This window comes from Alosa sapidissima, chromosome 22 (genome assembly GCF_018492685.1).
Source record: "Alosa sapidissima isolate fAloSap1 chromosome 22, fAloSap1.pri, whole genome shotgun sequence".
Lineage (NCBI taxonomy): Eukaryota > Metazoa > Chordata > Actinopteri > Clupeiformes > Clupeidae > Alosa > Alosa sapidissima.
This window is the reverse complement of record NC_055978.1, coordinates 27,756,096-27,776,053: the sequence shown is the minus strand read 5'-3', so window position 1 is coordinate 27,776,053 and position 19,958 is coordinate 27,756,096. Positions and strand designations below refer to the sequence as shown.

Sequence of the window (19,958 nt, the reverse complement as noted above, 5' to 3'; positions counted from 1 at the left end):
TGTTGATGTTCCCTTCACCCCAAGGGATGTGTTGTGATAGGTTGCTGGCGACTGCGCGTTTGGTTCTCTCATTGGTCATTTCCATGTGGCAAGCACCTAGTGATTGGATCAACGGTTCTGGATAGGCGGGACTGCGGAGGGGTATCAAATGCGTTAAAGCCAATCCACCGCGCATGTGTAGTGTGTCAGTGTACAGAATAGATGTCAGACATAACGTTAGCCGTCTTGTAACTGTCTTTTATATGAAAATATTGGTAATGTCAGGTTAGTGTCATTGTATGAAATGTCAGTAATAAAATACATGTATAATTGATTCCAGCTGACGTAGGGTTAATGTACAGCTAACCAGTAGTTAAACGCGAGTAGCCTGTAAAGTTACCTCGAAATGTGGGTATTCGGATACGGGTCTTTGATTTGGAAAGTTGACTTTCCCTTTGAAGAGAAACGAATTGGTTTTATCAGAGGATTTAGTCGTAGGTTTTGGCAAGGGAGCACTGACCATCGAGGTGTCCCAGGGAAGGTAAGGACTGATTGTAATCTATGAAAACATGAATGGCATCTTAGCCACCAGGCTGAAGTAACGTGTCTTGTCGCCTTTCAGCCAGGCCGGGTTGTGACACTAATAGAAGATACTGAGGTGAGTCCAGACAAACTCGACGACACACAAGAAATGCTGTGCCATTATGAACGTTGGCATTTTCCCTCAGCGTATCCTGTGCGTAATAGTGTGTCTTTCCTTTTCATATCACTCAGGGCTGTGTCTGGGGTGTTGCTTACAAACTTCCCTCAGGCCGAGAACAGGAGGTGAAGGAGTACCTAGACTACCGGGAAAAGGGTGGATATCGGGTGATCAACGTGACGTTCCATCCCAAAGAGCAAGACAAGGAGCCAATGCACGACACCCTACTGTACATCGGCTCCTGTGACAACCCAGACTACCTGGGGCCGGCCCCACTCGAAATGATCGCGAGGCAGATCATGACCTCCGTGGGACCCAGCGGTCGTAATACAGAATACCTGTTCGAGTTGGCCGACGCTCTGCGACAACTTGTACCAGAGGATCCGGACGAGCACTTGTTCTCCCTGGAGCGACGTGTTCGAGAGTTGTTGGAGGAGACCGTCAACTAACTTGCCGTGAAGTCAAGCCGTCTTATTACACGAACCCTCAGGAACCCACGAACTGGCTGTGGATTCTACAGCCGCCGACGCCACTTAGGTTTTACTTAGGGATACGGTCGAATTCAGTGATTTTAAGTTATATTTCAACCATACATGTCTGGTGATATCAGGGACACCTAACCCTAAACATATCAGCAACAAACGTCACACATCTGATTGGTTCAAATGCAAATAGTGGCTTTTGATTAGGCCTTTTGCAACTGGTGGCTTTTGTTTAGGTCAATTCCAAGAACACGATAGGCTACTATCTTCTATTACATTTGTGTGTAAAGAAACAACCAGATGTTTGAGGTGAATGTCAATATACTTCATGAAACTCCTAGGGGAGAATGTGGATACATCTACCAAAATGTGAAGTACACATTTGCTAGTAATCCTGTGAGATTCAAAATTCTACAAGAACCCTGAATTCAAAATGGTTAATCTAAAAAAAAAAAAAAAAGCTCAACACATTATTAACAGTAGCCCATTTGACCAATCTTCAGTTTGGAAACAAACATCCTATGATGTACCAATACTACAGTGCTGGCCAAAAGTATTGGCACCCATGCTAAAGTTGACTGAAAAGAGGAATATAAAATCATCTTTTGGAAATTTATCTTAATGCCTTAAGTGAAAAATGAGGAAATATCTAACCTTTAAGGACACCAATTTTCTTAGTGAATGAATAATGTATCATAAATAAATAAATGCTCTTCCTTAAAATACAGGGGTCATAAGTATTGGCACCCCTATGTTAAATTCCCATAGACAGGCAGATTTTTATTTTTAAAGGCCAGTTATTTCATGGATCCAGAATACTGTGCATCCTGATAAAGTTACCTTGGCCTTTGGAATTAAAATAGCCCCACATCACATACCCTTCACCATACCTAGAGATTGGCATGGGTGTTATTTCAGTTAGCCTATTAGCTGGTTTGATTTGCATTGAGCATCAAACCAGCTAATAGGCTAATTGAAATAACACCCATGCCAATCTCTAGGTATGGTGAAGGGTATGTGATGATGTGGGGCTATTTTAATTCCAAAGGCCAAGGTAACTTTAAAGTTATTATTATGAGCATGACTTCAGAAACTAGGTTATCAGTAAAACCAGCGCTGTTTACAAGGCAATGGCTCAGCTGATAAAGCCACCTGTTACCGTCTCAGGAGGACGGTATTGATGGCAAAATAAGTTTCAAATTCTGCCCCAATGAATTAGGCTTGATGATTTCTAGGAACATTTTATACATTCTAAAAGGTAACAAGAGTAGCCAGGTCTCAAAATATTGCCCAAGAATATCTGCAAATATAATTTTGTGCTATTGACTACTTGTCAGTTCAGAGTAAACCTAAAATGTCCAACTTCAAAGACTAAACATCAGTGTGCAATGCATCCCAATAGTTCTGTAGACATGTTTCAATGTTTCATATCATGGATATGTCCAGTGTAATTGTCTGTAATGCATATGATGTGTATTTGTGACTGTTTTACCAACCATAAACATGTAAAAGTTCTCATCTGTAGGGTGAGGCACACTTCTACTCAGGTCATTTTACCGTCTAAAAACGCTAATGTCCAGACTGAACAAAAGCCATCCCATTTTCCTCAACAATGCTGCTTTTATGCTTTTACAAAAGTTGTGCTTTTCATTGAATTGGCTCACATGCAGACTGTACCTCAATACCATGCCTCATGTGTGACTGCATTCATTGTTCCACGGTTGTATCCCCTAAAGTCCAATTTCACTTTGAAAACTGTCTCCAGTGTGCTTATTTGTCTGAACAAGATGCCCAAACATTCACTTCCAGCTTTTAGAACCCAAGTATGAAATGAAGGTATGACATGAAATATTTCTTAAAAGGAAAAGTCAAACTGTATGTTTGGTATAAACGATTCATTGACTTTATTCTCTGCAGTTTAAAACAAGCAGACAACATCTAAAAAAAAAGACAAAAATAAATGACTGCAGTTTTGGCACTAAGCTACACAGTGGTTCTGTGAAGAGGTTCTGCAATGCAGAACATGACTATCAGCTCTTCCACTGGCTGGAACACCAGAGGCTAATCCACAAAGGACAGGAAAAATGCCTATGGGACACTTCCAACGAGGTGTGTGTGTGTGTGTATGTATGTGTGACAGAACAGCTAGCTCAGCACAGCGTTCATTCTTGACTTGACTACATTTCAAGCGTGCACACACACATATAACATCATGCACATGCACATCATCCACAAACACACACACACACACATACTGTACACACAAACATGGCTGACTGACCAGAACAGTGCCTAGTTTGAAATCATAAAATAAATCTTGGCAACACTTTACTTACGCAAAGTATGAACAAAGCATTAAACACACTTATACATGTGTATGAAGTATTCTTAATGCATCATGACTGAAGAATGTCTATAGATATATATCTATAAATAGACATGACTGCACTCAAAAAGGCTTGAGATGTAGTATAAGTCCTACATTACTTTTACTTGTACATGTGGCTCCATCAAGAGCAAATTGTGAATAAACATTTGACATAAGGCAAAGATGTTATCAGTGCCACTATCAAGAGGTAAAAGAAGCTATATTTTGCATTCTGATACTTATACTATAACAATGTAAGACTTTGTGGATGCAGTCAATATAGTCAAAGATTTGTGTCAATTATTATGACTACTTTATAACACTTTATGAATGTGTTTCAATGCTTTATGGACACCAGCTTCAAATAAAGTGTTACCAAATCTAAAAAAACTTCATGGATGTATGTAATATGTTTATGCATAGTTAAATGCATGTACGGTCCACAGTCCATACATACAAATACATACACATAACACAAAACACTCACAAAACTCTAAGACATGTGAACCATCTGAGGTTCAACACCTTAAATACAATACCACTGGTGACTGTCTCTTGACATCTGCAAGCAGCCACTCATGTTCACACATACACACTTACACTTACACTTACACACACACATGCAGCCACACACACTCTGCCAGTCTAGCATTTGCCCCTGCAATAACCTGCTTATGATGGAATCTGAGCTCCAATTCTCCCACTAGTAACTGGGTGAATACCCACCCATAGCCAGCCAATCCCAAAGCTTGTGACAGCATCTGTTTGACAGGCCATGCTGAGCAGTACACTAGGGACTGGGCCTACTTCTCTGCCTGAGTGACAGATATGGGCCTACTTCTCTGCCCGAGTGACAGATATTGGGCAAAGGAGAGGAAGAGACCCTGGAGGGAGGGAGATCAAATCCAAAGGTTTTTTTTTTGTTTGTTTTTTTTTCCTTTTCGCTCACAGTCACACTCTGGAAATCAAAAAAACCTAACTGTACATTAATATTACAGACTGCAGGCTGTTCACTGCCGGCACTGGTCAACCTTAAATATTAAGTATAGTAAAAAATGCCAAAACAAAAAGAAATGTGGACTATAAATATACATACATTACAGTACGTACAGGGTGTGACACCCCCCCCCCACTCCTCCTCCTTACCCCCCACTGGCCCATCGCTGCTGGGTCTGGCTGGTGTCAGAGAGTCTTGTGTCAGAGAGTCTGGCGTCAGAGGGTCTTCTGTAGTGTGGGCAGAGCTGAGGACTGGCCTCCCATACAGAGGAGCGTTGCCACAGGAGGATGATGGTCTCCCATCACCCCCCCCCTGCCCCGAACGTCTTCTGCATAATAGCTTTAATTACCATTTTATATAAAATAAAAATTTCATTTTGTAAATAAAAATAGAACACTACAACTTGCAGCATTAGAGAGCCTGGTATGCACTGCCCCTGGGGAAGAGAAGAGACATGAGCAGCACTGGGAGAGTCTGTGTTGGACTCGCGTGGGCTTCGGCTGTTGCTCGGCTGGGGAGCGTGTTGGCGGGTGGCTTCACCTGTCTAGGCATAATAACAGGGAGACACCAGCAGGTCAGTGAGCACCCCTAACTGGTCATCGGTGAACTGTTGTTTATGTTCCAGCCAGTTGTCATGGTGAGTGCGGCGAAAGTTGGACAGCGTCTTCTTCACGGTCATCTAGAGGGGGAATAAGAGAAAAATGGTTTTGATATTGGAATCATTTACTGGAAACATTACACTTGTGCCCCTCAACTGCTGGTGTACCAATTCACTTATGTGTACAAATACATAAATGTTTGAATTCTAGGCTCATTCCCATCAATACAGGTCATTCAATGACATTCAATACATAGATACTTTATTGATCCCCAAGGGGAAATTGAACATCAAAAGCATACAGAACATTATGCTAAGAACCAGAACCTTGTTGAAGCTACAAGTAAAGTGAAATATTTTGCTCCCTTGTTTCTTCCAGACGTGGGATTAAAAAACATCTTCCTAGTGTGGGACAGAGCTCTCTGGCACCTCAGCGTGCTCTGTGTAGGTAATGTGCAGTCTGCCACCTCAGTGTGCTCTGTATAGGTAATAAGTATAAAGTAAGTATATACTGGTATACTCTTTTGATCCCGTGAGGGAAATTTGGTCTCTGCATTTATCCCAAATCATGAATTAGTGAAACACACTCAGCACACAGTGAGGTGAAGCACACACTAATCCCTAAGCAGTGAACTGCCTACAACAGCGGCGCTCAGGGAGCAGTGAAGGGTTAGGTGCCTTGCTCAAGGGCACTTTAGCCGTTCCTACTGGTCGGGGTTTGAACCGGCAACCCTCCGATTACAAGTCCGAAGTCCTAACCAGTAGGCCACCTCAGTGTGCTCTGTATAAGTAATGTGCAGGTTTGATTAAGGTGTGTGGGACTATTTTTGCAATTGAATTGTAACTAAGGCCTGAGGAAATCTGTAGCTCCAAAGGTTCACCATGACGATGCCAATGGAGACAATAGAATAGACCCATTAGTCCCACTCAGCCAGAAGCACATGACATCTCTGGAGACAATTGGATTAATCTGTTTTGACGTGGGAGATTAGATTAAACTGAAATTTCTAAACAGGTCCAACATCTCTAACTGCAGTATTCCATCACACTCAAGTGCTCCATTACAAATCAACAGTTTGCATGCACACTTACAAAAGCTAAATGGACATTTTACATAAACTGGAGGGAACAGGGAGAGGTCTGGCAGAAGAGCTTTGGCTAGTTAATGTGTGAAGGAATATACAAACAACAACCACAGACGGATAGCCAATTGCTGGTGGTGCCTCAGCTTTGACAATAGCCATTAAAATGCTAATTTCCCAGACCTAGTGTTGGACAACAGATATTGGTAATGGGGTTGGAAAGATGCAACATATACAATGAATATACAATGTGTGAAAGCATATTGCTGGTGGTGTTTAACCATAGAAATTAAAATGCTAATATTTGGGACAATGTTGGATAACTGATATAGCTGGGAAGGTGAAATACAAAATATACAGGATGTAATGATACAAAAGCACCAATATAATTAACTCAATAGTCTCCCTGTACTGAAACACACTGAATACACCATTAAGGCCTAATACATTAGTTAGTGGATATGGCCTGTTTCCTCCCCTGGATGTGTTGCGTCTACAGATCTGCATGTATATGTGTGCCGGTCACCTCAATAGGTTGTGTGTCATTGAGATGGGCACTGAGGTCCATGAGAAGCTGGGGCATCCAGGTGGGCACGTCGTAAGGGCTGGAGAGGACACAGGCGCTTAGACCCAACACCCCTGCATGGCGCCGCACCAGATCTGCACACACACACACGCGCACACACACACACACACACACAAAAGGGATGTGTGTAAGACAAGTGACATTCCCTGCACAATAAATTCAACTGCACACCAAACCCTATAAAGAAAAACCTAACTTAAAGCAATATTCAAGCTCACAGTTGTCTTCTGGTTTAGTGTATATGATGCATCACAGTGGTTTTCAACCAGTGTGCCGTGAGGCAAAGTGAGAAGGTTTTTTTCATACAGGCTCATGAAATAGGCAAGAGGAATATGCCAAAGATTCTTATTTAAAACTGTTTTAGGTAGTCATAGATATTTGTTTGTCTTTAGTAGGCTATTGTTATCATTATCAGTTTGGTTTCATGATGTGAAGCTGATAATCGTTTCAAGTTAAAGAATAAAGCAAAGAAAATGTCAGAAATTGTGTCTTGTTCCGATGAGGTCAAACCAAGCTAATGGTCTGCCTGGATGTGTGTGTGCAGGATGTGTGTGTGTGTGCAAGATGTGTGTGTGTGTGTGTGTGTGCAGGATGTGTGTGTGTGTGTGTGTGCAGGATGTGTGTGTGTGTGTGTGCAGGATGTGTGTGTGTGTGTGTGCAGGATGTGTGTGTGTGTGTGTGTGCGCGTGTGTGCAGGATGTGTGTGTGCAGGATGTGTGTGTAGGATGTGTGTGTGCAGGATGTGTGTGTAGGATGTGTGTGTGCAGGATGTGTGTGTAGGATGTGTGTGTGCAGGATGTGTGTGTAGGATGCGTGTGTGCAGGATGTGTGTGTGTGTGCAGGATGTGTGTGTGCGTGTGTGTAGGATGTGTGTGTGCAGGATGTGTGTGTGTGTGCAGGATGTGTGTGTGTGTGTGCGCAGGATGTGTGTGTGTGTGCAGGATGTGTGTGTGTGCGCGCAGGATGTGTGTGTGTGTGCAGGATGTGTGTGTGTGCGCAGGATGTGTGTGTGTGCGCAGGATGTGTGTGTGTGTGCAGGATGTGTGTGTGTGTGTGCAGGATGTGTGTGTGTGTGTGCAGGATGTGTGTGTGTGTGTGCAGGATGTGCGTGTGTGTGTGCAGGATGTGCGTGTGTGTGTGCAGGATGTGTGTGTGCGCAGGATGTGTGTGTGTGCGCAGGATGTGTGTGTGTGCGCAGGATGTGTGTGTGTGTGCAGGATGTGTGTGTGTGCAGGATGTGTGTGTGTGCAGGATGTGTGTGTGTGCAGGATGTGTGTGTGTGCAGGATGTGTGTGTGTGCAGGATGTGTGTGTGTGTAGGATGTGTGTGTGTGTGTGTGTGTGTGCAGGATGTGTGTGTGTGTGTGTGTGCAGGATGTGTGTGTGTGTGTGCAGGATGTGTGTGTGTGTGTGTGCAGGATGTGTGTGTGTGTGCAGGATGTGTGGCTCCGCACCGACTGAGGGGATGGTGTCCACCACAGAGCCACGCTCCCTCTTCCTCTTCTTGGGCAGGCGCGTCTTACACAGGGCCTCAAAGTGGCTCTGCATGCTGCCGTCCATGCAGAGGAAGCCACACTGCAGGAAGCCACTCAGGGTGGTGGCGGCCATCTCTCGCACCTGACGAGGTACAGGTGGACAACAGTGAGGTGGGGGGGGGGGAGGCAGAGAGAAATGCTCATGATGATTGGCAGAAGCGCTGTTCCCATGGCAGCTAGGTGATTTTTAATATCTCGACTTTTTTAACTGCTATTTAATTATTGACTTACTGTCACTGTAATCTGTTGTTGTGGTCATTTTATATTGTTAGATTCTTTGGTTTACCCTCCCTCATGGGGCAGATGGTCCCAATTACAGCCAAAGGACAGATCAACAACAACAACAACAACAATGGACAGAGTGTCTCGTCTTGAAGGACAGGAAACAGGCGCCTACACAGAACAGGGCCTTGACCCGGGCAACTGTTTATCTGTTCACCTCTTTAATCTGGATTGGGCACCATGACCCGTTAACTAGTAAATCTGTAGCTCACTGTTTACCTTGTACATTGTTTGGTGCCAGGCTGTGGCTACAGGCATGGTCTTAATTAATGAGACCAACCATTGTTTATGGTTGCACATAGTTTAGGTACAAGTGAGATATATCTGAATCTTAAATACCATGAGTCAAATGTAATCATTCTTATTTTGTCATACAACCTCTCTCAAGAGTCTTACACCCCCTTTCCTAGAGTATTGGTTTCTTCCAAAAATGGCAGGACTACATGTTAGTTAGTAACAGCAAGCGGAGCAGTCTCTATGGCTGAGACAGCACGCATACATGTACAGAGAACAGTGTTGCTCACCAAGGCAGGAGGAACTAACAGTGCTGATGCGGTTAGTAGAACACCAATCCCTTTTTCAAACTTGTGAAAATGAGAGGCAAATAAACTCTTAGGCTAGTTCCAAGCTAGTTCCAATTAGCCATCCCTCAATCAGGTTGTTTAGCCTTCTGGCTATAGCTACTTATGATAGCTCTCACAGCTTTTAAATAGGATGCTGTGCTGTGTGAATCCTCCTGCACAATCCACCATTACACTGGATGTTAAAAAAAACTTTTAAACGTTTTTTTTTATTCTCCCGAGACGCTAGTTCGCTCATTACCTCAGATCAGTGAAGAACTACCAGAGAAATCGTTGGGGAGAAAACTCAAACAAGTTAATGTTAGACTTAGACTAGCTGTGTTACAGTTTCTCGTTGCAAAATTACAATCTCCATGCGCTTTTGTACGCTACACGCAGTTCCAAAAACACGGTTTACAGCTCTTGAGTCACGTACTAGGTCATTTTTTTGATAAACGATAATTTAGATAGGCCTAGGCTACACTTATGGGGTGGATGCTATTGCGTTTTCTAAAGAATCTCCCGTCTTGGTTTTGTACAGAAATTAATATTAAGTGACACATATGTAAAAGGGAGAAAAAAGGTCACCTGGAGTTTAATTTATTATTGTTGTAATGGTAGGATAACTACACAGTTTACACAATAATTACACTGTGTTATAAATATTGTATATTAATACATTTATTGTCTGTCAATTACCCAAAATTGTGGCTCTGTTTCTCATTGAACAGTAGCCTATTTAATGCATTCTAATCCATTGTCAATCACTTCCGGGAACTTTTTGAAGTTTACATGAACCACGTGACCTTAACGAATTTTGAACACCCATTGTCGCAACTCTACCTTTATATGGCTCTGGCCAACATGTGTCATAGCAGCATACATAATCTATATGTATAAGTAAATGTAAAGAGGGATTCCTGATCTACTTGAGCAGATTTAGTGAACTTTCAAAATACTCCGCCTAAAGTCTTTGAATATGTCAAAGATAATTGCTTGAGTAATAGTATGTATACCCCTCAACCCCCAACCGCTTAGTGCCCACACACAATATTAGGGTAGGGGAGGGGAGGATAGGGTAAGATAGGATAGGGTAGGGTAGGTTAGGGTAACATAGGATAGGGTAGGGTAGGATAGGGGAGGGTAAGATAAGGTAGGGGAGGGTAGGATAGGGTAGGGTAGGAGACCCAACATGCATAAAGGGAAAGACGGTAACAAGTTTAGAGTGTGCATTTGTCTGTATGATGTGTATGCGTGTTTATACCTCCAGCTGCTCATCCTCCAGCAGCCTAATGACCAGACCTCGGACATCCCTGACGGACTCCTGGTCATCCAGCAGGGTGAAAAGGTTGTAGAAAACCATGATCTGCAGGTAGGTCAGCACCGAGAAGCGGGCGTGCCATGAGCTACTGCCTGCAATCTAAACACACACACACACACACAAAGACACACGTCAGAGCGGAATTGGCATGAGTTCACTACCACTCAAACAATTCAGCAATATGACTATTTCAATTCTCAATCCTGCATGACCTTCTCCAGAAAGTTTTAACTTCATCTTAGCTCACCAAAGAAGCTTTGTCTGCCTTTCAAACTCGTAATTGCACGATTGTCAGATTATCTGTTTTTGATACTCCATTCTGTGATGTGTCTGTGCTGACAGTACAATAGTTTTAGTGAATGTTACAAAAGATAAGTAATGTGAAAAATGGAGAATGCTTATCAGACGCACACACAGAACAGAATCTCTGCCGTATGATTGGCTGGCGTCTTTGATAGAATAAAGGTGCTCTGGCAGAATAAATCCGAGCGTCACGTGGTAGTGATTAATTCAGGAGATGGGTACGATACAGTGCTGTCCCTGCATAGAATATGGTTAACACTTTTAGTATTGACCAGCAGGTGGCGACATTATACCATTGTATTTGTCAGAGTTTGTTTCTTCAACACACTATTTAGAGGCTTACTGTCAAACAGTTAATGTCAGCACTTTCCCCTCATTGTATAAATATTTTATTTGAAAAGATGAGTAGATACTAAGATACTAAACCAAATACGGTCAACTCTCATGTGACCACCCAGTTACCTCAGTTACCTGTGACGCTGAACAACTTCTGCTGAAGTATTCGTGGTATTTTGCGGCACTTAGATAGATAGATAGATAGATACTTTATTGATCCCCAAGGAGAAATTCAAGGTCTCAGTAGCAGACATCACACACAACATGCACTTACAGCAGAAAGGGTAAATATAAACACATAACAAAACTCCACTGTATAGAGACAGTAGAAGATAAGAAAAACGAAATATTTAGTACTTTAAAACTAAAACACTAAATATTTAATACTTCAGCTTTGTACTATTTCTCTTATGGACTGTTCAAATCCCACACCTTCAGCATTCATTAAAGCAAGCAAGGAACATGTGCCCTTCACACCGTAGAGCACTACAAAGATATGGTCCTGAGACTATAAACAATGTTCAGATTCGTTTTTTATTTGACTTGTCTCAGTAAGCAAAAGCAGACCACCACCTTCTGTCTCTTCAAACGAGTGCATTAACGTCCACACTAATTCAATTTCTCAATAAATAGCTCTCTATTTAAATGAGATTAGCACCCCTGCGACTGGCCCAGAAAGGAACATTTATAGCTGCATTAACGCCAGGAGAGATTTGGCGTCAGCTCTGAAGCAGTTCCACCAGCCAAGTACCCACAGAGGGGGAATCACCTCAGCTCTTATTCAGCAATAAAGTGCAATAGTTTCCCTTCCCCAGACTTTTCCTTCTACTCGGACTTGGGACCATAAACTGGTGTCTAGCTCACCTCCTTCAGTGCAGACAGCACCAGGGGGATCTGCTCAGGGTAGAGCAGGCCCTGGGACATCAGGGACAGGCAGGTCTTGGCGTCCCTCTTCAGCTCATCGTAGCTGTCGTCATTCTCCACAGGAGCAATCTGACAACAGAAAACGTGGGAGAGAAGAGTCAGAACACACACCATGAAATCCATCAGCAAGTCCCACATACACACACACAGAGGAGGGATTAACAGCGTGGAGCTCCTCCACAGAGGGGAGTTGTACCTTTAAGAGCAGAGGTAGGAGCTGCAGCTGCTGAGGCACTGGAGTGGAGAAGGTGCGTCCAGCACTGGCCATCAGCCACTTCAACACTGCAAAACACAACAACACATATCAGTGTTGTTACCCAGCGCTCAGTGACCATTATGCATCTCAGAGATACCCTATGATCTCAAACACCCCATGATCTCAAATAAAAAACAGTGTCTTGGGTACATAACATCCAGGCCAAAACCCCAGATTCCCTAAAAAAAATCACTAGGTATTCTGCATCAAGCCTACACATTGTGTGTGTGTGTGTGTGTGTGTGTGTGTGTGTGTGTGTGTGTGTGTGTGTGTGTGTGTGTGTGTGTGTGTGTGTGAGTGTGTGTGTTTGTGTGTCCTGACCGGTCTTGAAGAGCTTGATGGCCTGCGTCCTCTCGTCCTGCTCGCCCACTCCGTTCTCCTCCACCACGTGGTTCTGGATCTCCTCCTCTCCCTCCAGCAGGGGCTTGAGGCGCAGCATCACGCGCTCCGTGAAGTCCTGCAGGTGCGGCGACGTGGTGCGCCGAATCGACGGCAGCGTCACGTCGATCATGAAGATGTACGTCAGCACACTTCCACACACACACACACACACACACACACCCATTAGACACATCATCATCATCATCATCATCGTTCCTAACTCCTCGTGGTCCCATGGCTTGTGGTGTGCGTGTCTCACCTGCCGATGCGTTCCCGTACGTTCTTGTACACCTGCGTGAGCTTGGGCTCCAGGTACTCCAGCAGCCGGTGAAGAAGCTCCGGGACTCTCCACTCCTGCTGAGCGAGACCTCCCTGCAGCACGTACAGATGACTGGACAACCGAGGCAAGAGACGAGGGGGGGGGGGGGGGGGGGGGTCAGCAAATCTCATTTATCAATCAGACTGACCACAACAGTATTTCACCATAGATTCCGCTACAGACGAGCAGAGACACTCCTCACCAGGCATCGACGAAGGACCCTCCCTCTCCACTGAGGGGGGACTCCATCAGCATCTCAAGCAGCCAGTGGAGCTTCCGGGGGTCGCGGCTCTCCTGCACAACACACACGTCCGTATCAGATCATGCACACGCATGATAAAACACCAGGAGCAGAACCACACCCGTCCATATCATATGCTACTCCACCTCTCATACGCACACACACACACACACACACACACAGGGGCCTCAGGGGGGTACAGTACTCACGCAGGCAGTGGCGACGCAGGTGCCCCAGTCGGTGTAGGTTTCAACTGTGATGCGGGACAGGGCGGTGCGCATGAGTGGCATCAGGAACTGCCACAGGGCCTCCACCTGGAACACACACACACACACACACCCCACCCCCACGTCAGCTACGCCGCTTTCACCACACCACACACATGCAAGCCATATATATGTGTGTGTGTGTGTGTAGAGAATGTAAACAGCGAGTGAGCAAATGCGTCAATTTGTGTGTGTGTGTGTGTGTGGGGTGTGTGTGGTGTGGTGTGGTGTGTGGTGTGTGTGTGTGTGTGGGGTGTGTGTGTGTGGTGTGTGTGTGTGGTGTGTGTGGGTGGTGTGGTGTGTGGGGTGTGTTGTGTGTGTGTGTGTGTGTGTGTTGTAAAGGAGGAAATGTGTGATGGGGTGATGCGTGATGCAGTACCTTTTGGTATTTCCAGTGCTTGCTGCCCCGCACTAGGCCAGCGATGATCTCGGCCACACAGCGCTGGGTGCTCTCATGCGAGTCGCTGGCCAGCCGCTCCATATGCGGCTTCAGCACGGGCAGGAAGGCATCGCTGTAGTTACGGAACAGACCCTGCAGACCAGAGGAGGGGACAGGACAGGACAGGACAGGAGAGGTGAGGCGAGGTGAGCACTGCATTAAACCAGATGACCAGAGTCTGGGCTTGAGTGGACTTGAGTGAAAATCCAAACTCATTCACAAAGTGAAAAGACTCTGGTGACTCATGATTGGGATTCGATTCCAACACTTGCATCGCTACGGGCACTAACTTTGAAATCATTGGTCCAGCCTTATTAATCACATTGATCAGAGATTCCTAGCGTTACTTCCCACTTCGGCTAAACTTTACAAACTGACAATAAACAGCATCAACAGCCAGGAAACAATGTATGTGGGTCTACCTTTCCTGACATTGTTCCTGTGTGAGGGAAGCGGTTATGAACTATGGTCTCCCTGAAAGAAGACCTACTGTAGGAGGGCAGGGCCAGGCTGGGACTTGAGTGGTTACAAAAGGGAAATACTGAAGGACATACAGCTATGGAGGTGTGTGTGTGTGTGTGTGTATGTATGTATGTGCGTGTGTGTATGTATGTATGTGCGTGTGTGTGTGTGTGTGTGTGTGTGTGTGTGTGTGTGTGTGTGTGTGGTGGAGATTTAAATGTCTGAGTAGCTGTGCCGTAATGTGAGCACAAACACACATACGCACCTTGAAGAGGCAGAATCGGCGTGGGTTGAACTTGTCTTTGCCTTTGCGGTCCTCCAAGGAGAGAAACTGGATCAGCTGGTCCACAAACTCCGGGTCGGAGAAGTGATCATAGATGATGCGTTCTCTCTGAACACACCAACACACACACACAGACATGGAGACAAAGCACAGATGTTTGGGTCAAGTGAAGTTGTAGACACTAACATTCTATGGGAGTCTGGATGTGTGCAACGTGAGGTTGGCACTGCACAGTGACAGCAGTTTTCATGTACATTACTTTCTCATATGCATGGCATTCAAGGGGCTATGCATGTGGTTGTTAGAATTCATAATTTCCTATTTACTTTCTGCTATTTCTACCATACATCTCTCTTGTCTTATAATTAGAAGGAGGTTTAGACCAGAGAGTTTTTTTATGCTCTAGCTGATAGGAGTGGAATGTGGTTTCAGACTTGTGGTTTCAGACTCTATTGCAACGGTCAAAGTGCGCCTTTACCGGTCCTAATAGAGCAGCTCTCCACACAGTAGCAGACTAACCACATACACACACATTACTGCAGTAGCAGACTGACCACATACACACACATTACTGCAGTAGCAGACTGACCACATACACACATTACTGCAGGGTTGGACTATCGACTCATTTCCCCTTTCCTGTTTGGGTGTCTAAATAAAGTTACGGGGAAACCTTCATGCAAAACGTGCCCTTTCTCTTTCATGCACATCATTGTGAGTCATTAAAGTTTGCCTGTCCTTTTTGTATCGGCTATGAGAAAATGACCATCAACAGGCCTGCGTGCGCTCTACCTCATTCATGTCACCTAGCGTTGGGTCCTCTGGCTGTTCTGGTGCGGGGGCATAGACGATCAGTTTCCTATAAAAGACAGACAAAAGTGTTAACGCCAGTCAAGAGGGCACCAGGGGTGAATGAGCGAATGAGGCCCGGGCCGGGCAGCACTCACTTGGGCCAGGTGTAGTAGCCCCAGTGCGTCTTCTCCACGAAGGTGGTGGCGTTCCACTCCTCCTCGGAGCGCGGCAGCAGGCTGTGCTGGTACTGCAGCCACAGGTTCCCTGGCCTGTCTCCACCCACCAGGCCCTCTGATTCCTCCACACCACCTACACACACACACACACACACACGTGTGAATACATCTATGCATACATGGATATCCAAAGACAGCAAACTCCTCTTAGCATGATTTGTGTAGACCGTCATCTTAAATAAATGTGTTTGTTTTAAGAGGCTTCAGGTGCACAAGTCCATGTCTCTGTGTGCACTGAGATGTGCTAGGAATACTTACTGACTTTACTCGGAATGACGTCCACTTTTTTGCGTGGTCTCTTGAGTTGCTTCAGTACACCACCAAACGCAGATATTGCCACCTAGCGCAAAGAAGAGAACAGGGGAGACTTCACTGTTATGCTGTTGTACAAAGACACCGACCGCTTTTACTCAGTGGTAGGTCAACGCTTAGTTCCCATTAATGCTTAGAGTCCAAGCAATAATGAGAACAAAGCATGAACAAATGTTCTCCTGTTTAAACAAGGCCCTAATGCTTTTCACACACACGCACGCACGCACGCACGCACACCTTGCGCACTACGAGGGCGTCGTGGTTGAGGCACTCAGTGAAGAACAGGACAGCGCGGGCCGGGAGGGGGTAGTCATCTCTCAGCAGCAGCGACAGGAAGCCAATAGCCATGTGCTCAAACTTCCACGGCCTGTGGACACAACCAGCCAACACCTTAGATACACAACCAACCAACATCTCAGACACACAACCCACCAACACCTCAGACACACAACCCACCAACACCTCAGATACACAACCAACCAACACCTCAGATACACAACCCACCAACATCTCACCAGGTCATAGCACACAGACACACACACACACACACACAACTACTCACCATCTCATAGCACACAGACACACACACACAACTACTCACCATCACATAGCACACAGACACACACACACACTGGACAATGTTCACACAAACATAGGACAGGTGTACTCACAGGTCGCGCTCATCAAGACATTCAAGCAGGTCCTTCACAAGGGCTTCATATTTCCTACAGAAGACAGAAGACAGGCACTCCTTAGACTTCCCCTATTAAACTGAGTTTGTGTGTGTGTGTTTTAGGAGGGGCATGAACCCAGTGTGTGTGTGTTGCTGTAATGTGTGTGTGTGTGTGTGTTTGTGTGTGTGTGTGCTGTCTGTCCGGCTCTACTCACGCCACGGCGTCGGCGTTCCTGCTCTGCTGCATGAGCAGCCCCTGCTCCAGCTCCATGTCAGTGGGCGTGGCCAGACTGGGGGCAGGGCCCTGGGATTCTGTCATCTTCCGACCAATCAGCACCAGGCTGTCGGGCACCTGCAGTGGGGTCAGAAATCAGCACAGAATCAGCTATGGCCCCAGTGATCTCTCATTGGGATCTCTCATAGGGACTAGAAATCAGCACAGGATCAGCTATGGCCCCAGTGATCTCTCATTGGCATCTCTCATAGGGACATGACAGCATGCACGTTTGCATGAGTTCCAATCTAATATCAAGGATGCTAATTAAGTTTCCTGTGCTTATATAAGCGGACATGCATCATGCATACTTTCGTAAACTAGAATCGCCTTGCACACTAAATCAACCTTTTGTGAAGCAGAGCATTTAGAAAGAGGAAGTGAGTTTGAATATGAGTGAGTAACCTACACTGAAGTCGATGCCAATGGTCTCATATTGGCGCTGCACTTTGTCGGCGAGGTCATCAAAGAGGCGCACGATGGAGGGCTTCTCCAGGGACATGGCCTGGCTCAGGCCTGTGCGCACGATCGCCGGCCACGACAGCACGATGCAGTCCCAGTCATGCAGGTTGGCCAGACATACTCCATGGTGGTTCCCCAGCAGGCAGTAGAGTGCCCCCTGCACACGCACACGCACACACACACTATTACCAAGGTACAAAGGAGGCATCAAGCCAAGAGTGTATTTGTGCTGCTAAAGTGATGTTGCAGTAAAAGCGTTAGCACAGTTCCTGGCGGCTTCTCATCCACACAGCCGGGGTTGTGCTGTAGTGGTGCGGCTGGAGGGCAGAGGGAGAGGGAGGGGGCGAGTGGACGGAGCTGACCTTGAACTGCTGCTGGGTGATGTCAGAGCGGTGGGGCTGCAGCAGCTCCAGCACGCGGGGGGCGATGTCTCTGCAGCAGAAGTTATACGTGGCCAGCGACGCAAAGAACACACTCTGGGCCTTGCTCCGCACCTGCACGCACGCACGCACACACACACACACACACACACACACACACACACACACACACACACACACACACACACACACACTCTATTAGGAACACTCAGACCTCAAGACAGAATCATAAACTGCGCACAATTTTACAATTAGAAGGAATGTTTTGTTATAAGAACACCCCAGTGGAGTGTAGTGGCTCTCTCTGTGTGTGTGTGTGTGTGTGTGTGTGTGTGTGTGTGTGTGTGTGTGTGTTACCTGGCTGTACGTGCTTGTGGACAGACAGAGCAGGTCCATCAGAAGGTCCTTGTGGATGGTCTTGTATTCACTTCCCTCAACAAGCAGCTTCCGCATCTGAGTAGAGGACAGTTACAAACACGTAAGTAAGTACACGACAACACACACAGAGACCTAAGTGCACATGCAGACACCTGGCTCCTGGCTGCTCACCTCATGCTGGAGCAGAACTCTGTCGATAAGCAGGGCTCGGATATGCTGCTTCCTCCCATGGAGCTGAACACCGAAACACAGCACAAGGAAATGTTGACAAGATGTCTCAGTAGTGCCTGTGCTCACTCTCTCTCTCTCACGCACGCACGCACGCACGCACGCACGCACGCACGGCAGCGAACTCAACTCACTCTGTTCTCCATGGACTTCTTCACCAGAGTGAAGCTCTTCCAACGGGAGTCAAACTCGTGCTTCTGGGAGCCTTTGAAGTGCATCAAGTCACTGATGATCTGAGAGGCAAAATGAGATGTCAGTTCTGCAGCACAATGTCATCATCAGTTTACCCGTCTTAAACACACACACACATGCACACACACATGCACACACACATGCACACACACATGCACACACACATGCACACACACAGACACAGACACAGAGACACACACTCACCTTGATGATTGCAAAAAGAGACTTGGTGTCATCCTCAGATTGCTCCAAGATGTGACCTGTTGGCATTAATGTGTGAAGATGAAGAATGTCAGAGTGCATGTGTGACTCAGTAGAGAGTAAGTAAGTATAAGTATAAGTATATATACTCTTTTGATCCCGTGAGGGAAATTTGGTCTCTGCATTTATCCCAATCTGTGAATCTGCAACCACAGCGGCGCTCGGGGAGCAGTGAGGGGTTAGGTGCCTTGCTCAAGGACACTTTAGCTGTGGCCCACTGGTCAGGGCTCGAACCGGCAACCCTCCGGTTACAAGTCCAGAGTGCTAACCAGTGGGCCACGGCTGCCCAAGTAGACGATGGAGACGATGAGCATAAGTATATATACTTTCTTGATCCCGTGAGGGAAATTTGGTCTCTGCATTTATCCCAATCCGTGAATTAGTGAAACACACTCAGCACACAGTGAGGTGAAGCACACACTAATCCCGGCACAGTGAGCTGCCTGCATCAACAGTGGCGCTCGGGGAGCAGTGATGGGTTAGGTGCCTTGCTCAAGGGCACTTCAGCCGTGCCTACTGGTCGGGGTTCGAACCGGCAACCCTCCGGTTACAGGTCCGAAGTGCTAACCAGTAGGCCACGGCTGCCTCTTGTAAAGTGAGGGCAGCATACTCACGTAACAAGAGTCTCATGACTTTACAAATGGCCTCTCTGTAGTTCTCCCTGGTGGTGTCTGTTCAGAAAGAAATTTGTGGACATTTGTGTGTGTTAAAAAGTATACCGGTACATAATTAAGGTGGGGAGAAATAAGGGGTGATCTGGGGCTTGATGTGATTGGGGACGAGGGCCAGAGCTCACCATATTCCACCCCGATGTAAAGGCCCGTCTCCTCCAGACTGACCAGACTGGGCACCCTGCAGGGAAAGGAGGATGGTTATCTGTGATGGAGGGTGTGTGTGTGTGTGTGTGTGTGTATGTGTGTGTGTGTGGTTGCATTCATATTAGTTATAGATCAAGATCTACAGGTCTGCGAGTATAGCTGTGTACAAGTACACTTCCTGTGTTTGTAATTGGTACAAATGCCTAAGCTTATGGGAAGGTTACCCCAACGGGTTAAATGTGTTTCGGTGTGT

At 46.0% G+C, this 19,958-nt stretch overlaps 2 protein-coding genes across 3 annotated transcripts in view; one reads left to right on the top strand and one right to left on the bottom strand.

Annotated features, from left to right (window-relative positions):
* The first annotated feature begins 6 nt into the window (after positions 1 to 6).
* On the top strand, positions 7 to 1,822 carry chac2 (ChaC, cation transport regulator homolog 2 (E. coli)). The gene is made up of 3 exons (XM_042078057.1): positions 7 to 520; positions 602 to 637; positions 754 to 1,822. The coding sequence occupies exons 1-3, from the start codon at positions 386 to 388 to the stop codon at positions 1,126 to 1,128; spliced, it is 546 nt and encodes a 181-aa protein (XP_041933991.1). The 5' UTR covers positions 7 to 385; the 3' UTR covers positions 1,129 to 1,822.
* A 1,219-nt stretch (positions 1,823 to 3,041) lies between these two features.
* The window catches only part of psme4b (proteasome activator subunit 4b), a 33,743-nt gene continuing 16,826 nt past the window's right edge, over positions 3,042 to 19,958 (bottom strand). For both annotated transcript variants that reach the window (XM_042078052.1, XM_042078053.1), the window contains 26 exons: positions 19,684 to 19,739; positions 19,502 to 19,558; positions 18,831 to 18,886; positions 18,569 to 18,667; positions 18,378 to 18,440; positions 18,186 to 18,281; positions 17,811 to 17,942; positions 17,396 to 17,605; positions 16,928 to 17,064; positions 16,711 to 16,764; positions 16,277 to 16,406; positions 15,986 to 16,067; positions 15,647 to 15,800; positions 15,492 to 15,558; positions 14,682 to 14,807; positions 13,895 to 14,047; positions 13,459 to 13,563; positions 13,211 to 13,302; positions 12,949 to 13,080; positions 12,630 to 12,838; positions 12,249 to 12,334; positions 11,993 to 12,121; positions 10,433 to 10,588; positions 8,246 to 8,408; positions 6,733 to 6,866; positions 3,042 to 5,205 (listed from right to left, as the gene is read on the bottom strand). In XM_042078052.1, the coding sequence (XP_041933986.1) occupies positions 5,071 to 5,205; positions 6,733 to 6,866; positions 8,246 to 8,408; positions 10,433 to 10,588; positions 11,993 to 12,121; positions 12,249 to 12,334; positions 12,630 to 12,838; positions 12,949 to 13,080; positions 13,211 to 13,302; positions 13,459 to 13,563; positions 13,895 to 14,047; positions 14,682 to 14,807; positions 15,492 to 15,558; positions 15,647 to 15,800; positions 15,986 to 16,067; positions 16,277 to 16,406; positions 16,711 to 16,764; positions 16,928 to 17,064; positions 17,396 to 17,605; positions 17,811 to 17,942; positions 18,186 to 18,281; positions 18,378 to 18,440; positions 18,569 to 18,667; positions 18,831 to 18,886; positions 19,502 to 19,558; positions 19,684 to 19,739 (3,013 nt within the window). In that variant the 3' untranslated portion in view covers positions 3,042 to 5,070. The remainder of the gene's footprint in view (positions 5,206 to 6,732; positions 6,867 to 8,245; positions 8,409 to 10,432; positions 10,589 to 11,992; positions 12,122 to 12,248; positions 12,335 to 12,629; positions 12,839 to 12,948; positions 13,081 to 13,210; positions 13,303 to 13,458; positions 13,564 to 13,894; positions 14,048 to 14,681; positions 14,808 to 15,491; positions 15,559 to 15,646; positions 15,801 to 15,985; positions 16,068 to 16,276; positions 16,407 to 16,710; positions 16,765 to 16,927; positions 17,065 to 17,395; positions 17,606 to 17,810; positions 17,943 to 18,185; positions 18,282 to 18,377; positions 18,441 to 18,568; positions 18,668 to 18,830; positions 18,887 to 19,501; positions 19,559 to 19,683; positions 19,740 to 19,958) is intronic.